Below are 7,387 nucleotides of genomic sequence, written 5' to 3'. Positions count from 1 at the left end.
AAATTCGACTCGTGGCGTAGTAACGTGTAGGAAAAAACGTGTCAGGTTGCTGGTGCCTCAGCTGCATCAAAAAGGTAAACTATTTAGTAAATCCTGATAGTGGGTTAGAAGAAAAACTACTGAAGCAATTTTGTATCAAAGGCAGCTCTCTTTCTGGGATGTGTAGGCAGCACCCGTTGTTTCTGTAGAAAAAAGCCCCAAGAATTCTTCACGTTGGATAAAGCAATCCTGTAGTGTTGTCGCGTACAAGAAAGCACCAGTGCTGAGTTAGCACTGGGCAGTAGGAGACTGCCCTGAAATGCTGGATATTGTAAATACTGCTCCAAAAGATGGAGCAGTACATATTCAAGAAATAATACAGGTTTTATTTCTGTGTCTCTCAGCAGGCTGATAAAATGCATCACTCAAAGGGCGTTAGGAGCACAGTCTCTTCTTGGAAGCCGAACATCTTACGCTCTAGTAATAGATACGTCAATGTAAACAACATATGTATCCTGCCACTAGGTTGGACAGGCTGAAAGGTTTCTAAGTTTCGGTACTTAAATAACTATCAGATACACCAAAAATAAATGCATGTGGTGTTTTCAGCGTTTCACCAGCACCACCAATAAAATGGAGTCTTGTGTTTCCATATTCACGTGAAAAAGAAGGGGAAAACATCACAACCTTCCTTTATATGATCTTGTGTGCATCTCTGATAGTTTCAATATTATTTTTGTCATAAGGAAATACCCAATATCACCTGCATTAGGAATGAAAAACTAATTGCTGAGACCTTCAATTTTTTCTGCTTTCTTCATGCACTTTCTATTTCAGTTGAGATTGAATTGAATATCACCTCTCTAATGTTAAAAATACTTGAAAACTGAGACCACGGTTTTCCTCTTGTTGTGCTGAATTTGATTTATAGATGCTTATATTTAGGAAATCTTAAAAGCAAACTGAAATACACAAGGAAAAATACTGTTTTATCTTTATGGTGATAAGGATCTTTTAACACTTTTTTAAAGAGATACCAAGATATTTCCTAGAATATTTTGTTAATCTAACACTGAAGTTTAGAAAGCGTTTGGAAATTAGTAGGTACTGGAAACTGTTTATATATTTGATGCTAAGAAATCTGCTTATGTCCTAAATTAGGGTTTTTTTGTGAGTGTTCTGGTTGACTTCATTGTTTAACTGTCCTTTGGAGAGCTGGCTGTGTATGTACGAATACAAACCAAACGTTCTTGAAATCTACTTTCTAAATAGCAAAGTTTTGACATTAGTTTGAAATGAGAGCAACCTTTTGAACACAGAGCATATGCTTTGCGTTTTAGGTTCTGAATCTGATTACACCACTAATCTATTTTTCAGAAATGGATGGAGCACATTTTTTAAATTAAAACTTAAAAGAAAATTAAAAGGGATATTTTAAAAACGTAATAGAGACAGTTGGAATTACTCACTTTCAGACTCCAAAATAAGCTCTAGTTTTGCATCTCCAGTCTTGACCTGGGAAATGTAGCTGTTTATGCTAAATTTTAATGCACAGGAGGAAAACCAGGAAATTAAACAGTCCCACTGGCAGAATTTACCTGTCCTAAATTTGGTCATTGATGTCCTCTGACTAAAAAAAAAAAAAAAAAAAAAAATCATACATTTTCTTCCAGCCAGAAAACGTCTTTCCTTACCTAGGAGAACTAGGCATAGCAGCAGTTACTGTCCTACCTGGAATATTCATAAAATGAGGGGAAATTCAAACTATAATTCTAGTCCTGGTTTGATTGACATACTTTTGCAGAGGGGCAGTTTATAATGATATTACACAACTCAGCAGATCACTGATTAGATCAAATTGTTGCTATTACTTTTGTCTATAAAAATTGCCCTGTGCACTGAACAAGTGTTTCACATTTAAAACTTGAAAGCTCAATATAAAAAATTAATGTTTGTTTCTCCAGTTTGTCACTAATCTCTAAATGTGAGTCTGTATAAAAATCACAGAAAAATAAGCATTCATGTTGCTACAGGGATTTTCTTTTCTGCTCCTTTGGCATTGTAAACCAACACCAGCGGTGGAATTAATTGTTTTTTCCTGGTTTTGTGCACAAGTAGAATTGTTTACAAACGTCTAATCAACACAAAAATATTTGCTGTTGTAACTGTGTCTGTTTTGTCTTGTAAAAAATCCTGCTTCTGGCAGACATATGTGGGCTTTCAAAAGCCCCAGTACCGCTAGAGCAGTACTGCCAGTCTGACCCTCTTGACATCCTATTTCATTCTTAGACCTCTTTGGCCATTGAAAGTTTTCTCTGCCCATTAAGAGTTTGCTGGAACAATGTATCTTGGGTGTAGAAAAGTCCTAAATTCTAGTTACAACAGTACAACTGAAGGCCTAATTTTGACATTTGAAACAATATTGGAGCAGCTAAAAAGAGTCCTAGTGCAATTTTAAAATAGGGGATAATTTTTCGAGATAGATATTTTGTAAGCTAAAGCATTTTAAGTGTTCAGTTTAAAAGGGTTGAATTCAATTAAGCACCTACCAACTTGATGTTCAACTGAATTTTAGCCAGCATCTCTTAAATTGTCGCTTAACCAAACGTACTTCTTAGCGTAAACACAGCCACATGGTGAAGTTTTTCTCCTTCTGTATTTTACACTTCATGTTTGCGTTAATTAACACATAATGGAGCCTCGGTTAGAAATAGATGGGGCAGTTGTTTGCACCATATATTTTTGGGTGTCTTAACTTTTGGTACTTAGACTGGAGCCTGAATTCATTCAAGCTGGAGCCAAATTCAGGTATTCTGAGCTGTGTCCCCGCTCCCCTGAGGTGCCTACTTTCACTCTCTGCAGCAGGATCCAGTGAATTTTTGTCAGATGTTAACTAGTCACAAATGGCTTCATGTCAAAACACATGTACTGCACTCACCAACTCATCCCCTGGTGTTGCTTTGATCTCCTCTAGGGTAGGCTCCAGCTAACATAGCCACGCTTAAATCCTGACTGTGGAAACTTCTGTACGGTTCTTCTGTACCATCTGGATCTGGTGATGTGTAGTGTGGGTGCTATCAGTGCATTGAATACACTGTGATCAGTATTCCCTGATTAACTATTCTAGTATGGGTATGAGGTGTACTGAAAGGTGGTGGGGAACAGGGGAGGAAAAACGGTATCCCAGCCGTATACTACAAAAGTCATTCTCCTTTCAGCTTTGAATAGGGTTTTTTTAATTTCAGGATGTGTTCACTGTTACACAAATGGCAACCACATGTAACAATATTAGTGTTCAACCTGATTAATTCTTGTGCTTTTAATCTTTTACTTTGAGCACTGTAGCTCACCGGACTACTTAATGTTGTTGTACTGTGATGTATATGCTGACATTCCAGTAGTCGTTTGTCCATAGGAATTGTTGCAAATAACTATTAGTTCACTAGGCTAATACTTTCTGTAGTAATATTTTTAGAGCAGCACATATAGTATAATTCATCAGACAATTATTCTGTGTCTTTTAAGATTTTTAGTCAGTTAAGTAGTAAGTATTACAAAATTAGATTTAGTCTTAATACATATGACTCATAAACATTCAAAGGTGAATACATGGGGGTTTTGGTTTACAAATTTAAAATGTCAGCAAAAAAAATAAATAATACAACTTCAGTAGAAGAGACTATGGCATAATTAATAAAATAATGTTCAACCCTCGTTTAAAGAAAACAGTGAAATGGCAAGGCTGCTTGGAGCACATTCAGTTCTCTGAGGTAAAAAAACTCAAACATTTGTTCCTGTAACTTTTTTGTGACAATTAAAAGGCCTGTGTCCTAATCAAAATCATATTTACAAAGTGGTTCTAAATTCTCTTTATGCAATAACTGTAGTCTCTGTAGATAACCTCTGTTGATGCTGCCTTTGCATGTTTCAATGCTGTCCAGAGGGATATCAACAGCTCTTCTGTAACATACACGTACAGCGCGAGTTCAGGTTGATGCCTGTTAGGTAATGGTTTCACTAGCAAGCCAGCACGCTGTGGTCTGTACTTCACTGGGAACCTACATGTATGTGTCATACCTAAGTGCACATTTCAAAGTGGACTTCTGTTGTTACATTCATAAATAGTTTTGCAGAAATGCACTGCACTGCTTAAAAGGAGAGGATGGCTTGAAGTAGAAGGAACTTGGCTAGCAACCTGCTAAAGTATGTCTTTTTGCCTGCTCTTGATCACCTGTCTGTCCCTTTCTACCCTTTCTGTAATGATAAATGGGATTATCAATGACCTGAACTCAAGCAACCCTGGAAGCATGAACAAATAATGTTATTTTTTTATTGCATACATTTTCTCCAGTGACAAAATATTTTTTTCATTAAAACTAAAAATTGTCTTGGACTTAGCAATGACAGTTAAAGGAGATTCTGAACCTAGGAAGTTACTGCGAGAAAATGTAGGCTAGTCTTAAATTGTACGTATCTGCCTTGCAGCCACATTCGCAAGATCTGTGTAAGCTGGTTTGGAACATCTGTTCCATTGACTTCAAACTGCAAACCTTACCAACAGCTTGGCTAAACCTTAACCTTCAGGGTTTAGTTCTGTGGGGGAAAAAACCCCCTTTGCGTTTGAATATGTATTGAATCTAGTAGAAATCAGATGTGGATGACCATTGACAGTTTTTTCCAATACAGATTAGTATTTTTAAAAAGCTTTTTACTGGGAGGGGCAGGGGGATGTTTAGCTTAAATTCCAATTACTAGAACTCATTTAAGGAGCAAGAGTATCCCTACTGCATTTGAAGACTACAAAGGGAGGGTGGGGAGGGGGGAGACCCAGCAATCAATAAATCTAAGAAATCCAACCAAAATCACCAGAGTCTTCATAATTTTGATTTGCATTCACCCTTGTCAATAGTAGCTACTGGTAGCTTCATATGCTGATATCTATATGAGCATCACAAGCTGTAGTTGCCAAAACACTTTTCTAATATCAAAAGCCTAAGTGTCTCAGATCCCAAAGGCCCACTTGAGCATGCAGTTGAAAGAATGAAACACGCAAACAATTCTCTGTGCAGAGAACTGAGAGGATTAAAGTGTATTTTGGACAAACTGGGCAGGAGGGGGCAGCTGACTTAGAGTAGGATCACTTCCCCAGTTCATTTTGCTGCACAACCTGCAAACAATTGTGTCAGCAAAAAAGATGGGTCTCTCAAGAGGGGTTTTGTGTTGTACATTAAATGGTCACCAGGTAAAGTACAGCTGTTGTTCAGGTTCTGTTATGCACAGTAACATAAGTTATTTCTCACTAATGTGCTGCTGCCTTTATTCTTGATTTAGAAAGTACAAGAGAAATCAGTGTAAAGCCACAGCAGGTAGTTGTCTGTCCCCTTTGATGAAACTAGTAGAGATATAGATTGACACGGCATGTTTGTCTGCTTGGTCTTTAAAAATGTTTAAATCATGATTATGGCAGAATGAAAAGTGAGCAGTGGTCTGAACACAGCGTGACCTATACCTTCAAAACCAGGACGCAGTGAAGTATTGTTGTCTGCATATTGGCTGTGTTCTGAGCCGTTCCGTCAGGGAAATTAATTTCCCTTTCATGTGCATCTGACCTGTAGAGCATTGGTATCAACTTCATAACTGAACACTAACCTCCTTAAATCAGGCTAGGGATTTAATTAACAGTCCCACCATCTTTCTTCTGGAAATAAGTGTGACTGTATTTACTATTTCCTGTTCTTCTTCAGGGCGTTTGATGTGGAACTTCTTTATATAGCTCAGCACTTGAGAATACCTATAGCAGAAGTTGCTGTCAACTGGACTGAAATTGAAGGTAGGAAGATTGTTTATATTCTTGTAAGATTCCTTATGTGTCAATCCAGAATAAAATATCCAAGGGTCTTCCCATATTTTACCCAGTTTTGATAACACACTACCTTCTTTCCATGCAAATTTTGAATTTCATGTCCTTGCCAGCCTTCTGCCATGGCATGGTACAGGAAGAGTGGGTGAAGGGGTAGCAAGGGAGAGAAACTCAGCACTCCCACTGGAGACAAAAGTAGGTAGTTAAATTGCTATGACAAAGCACTACTTTGGCACGTCCTCTTGCTGTAATGTGTTAATAAAAATATCGCAGTTGTAAAACACTGTGCAGGAAGTCTGACCATCGTTGTTTATTGATTCAGCTCCATTTCACTGTGTCTTGCCTTTCAAAATTCTCAGCCCACCTATTAAGGCCTCTTCTAGGGCACCCTCTCTTCTCAAGATGTGATGTTCTTTCAGACCTGTAGGGAGGTCTAAGTGGGTTACTGGAAGGTATAGCTCCATACATACTTCTTCATAGCAAAGCCGGCTTAAGAGGTACTGCTTGTTTCTGCTCACTTCCTCCCTCCCATCAAAGGAAGTTCCTTTTTTTTTTCCCTCTCAAGCTTTTTTCTTTTTTAATCTGAATTTCTTCTCCTCAACACAACCCCTGAGCAACAGAAAGTATAATGAGCTACAATGGTGATGAAGGGTGCAAGTAGAGAACATCCTAAGCCAACTTTACTGGAAAAGAAATATTTTCTTTCTATGCAGTTCCACATGTATATTGCATTTAACACAAATGTTAGCAGAGATGGAAGAGGGCTTGGTTTCATAGTGTGGGTTCCTTACCTTGCCTGAAGATTGGCACATCCAGATTATTGTTGCTGTAAGACAATGTGGTGGTCCTCTTCTCCAAAACCGCTAAGAAATCATTTGCTTAACTAGTGGTGTTCAGGTTCCTATTTGCTTGAACAAAGCCTTGTCGCAGAGAGGACTACACATCTTGTGACATACATGGAATTACTGTGCTGCTTGCAGACTACCATCTCCCACTTAATAATGTAATTACTATAAAGCAATAACTTTCACAATATAATATTTTTATTAATGTTAAGGTCTAGGTTGTGGGTCTGAATGTGCTGAGAATGCAGAGGTTCATGACTACTTAAATGCGTGTCTTGCCAATGCTCATTTTTTCTAACAACGTCTTTCTGATTTTTTTCTTCATTAATCACAGGTTCTAAGTTAGTTCCCTTTTGGAGCTGGCTGCAGATGGGCAGGGATCTTCTTTTTATACGACTGCGATATATGACTGGTGCCTGGCAGCTTGAAACAAGAAAATGTAATTAGGTTATTTACATTTTCCAAATATATTATTATACTTAATGGAACATGAGAACAGTTTCAATCAAGTGAAGTGGTGGTGAAAGCTGAGGTAATCCTTCATTGCTCCTGTTGTATGTTTCATTTTTGCAGCATGTATGTGTTTTATAAGATTGTCAGCAGGGAATTTGTACAACGTTTTGAAAAGCGAAAGCATTTCCAGAAGATTTTCTTATCTGGTAATCAGGTTTTTATTTTATTAAAAAGTAGCTTTAACATGTCT

General features: G+C 37.7%; 1 protein-coding gene across 1 annotated transcript in view; it reads left to right on the top strand.

Moving 5' to 3' along the window:
* ALG5 (ALG5, dolichyl-phosphate beta-glucosyltransferase) overlaps positions 1 to 7,131 on the top strand; it is a gene marked incomplete at its 5' end in the record, with an annotated part of 22,343 nt that extends 15,212 nt beyond the window's left edge. The window contains 2 exons of the mRNA XM_009888408.1: positions 5,724 to 5,809; positions 7,019 to 7,131. Coding sequence (XP_009886710.1) covers positions 5,724 to 5,809; positions 7,019 to 7,131 — 199 coding nt within the window. The remainder of the gene's footprint in view (positions 1 to 5,723; positions 5,810 to 7,018) is intronic.
* Between the last annotated feature and the right edge of the window lie 256 nt (positions 7,132 to 7,387).

This window comes from Charadrius vociferus, unplaced genomic scaffold, assembly GCF_000708025.1.
Source record: "Charadrius vociferus isolate BGI_N301 unplaced genomic scaffold, ASM70802v2 scaffold16, whole genome shotgun sequence".
In the NCBI taxonomy this organism is placed as follows: domain Eukaryota; kingdom Metazoa; phylum Chordata; class Aves; order Charadriiformes; family Charadriidae; genus Charadrius; species Charadrius vociferus.
This window is presented reverse-complemented; position numbering and strand designations above follow the sequence as displayed.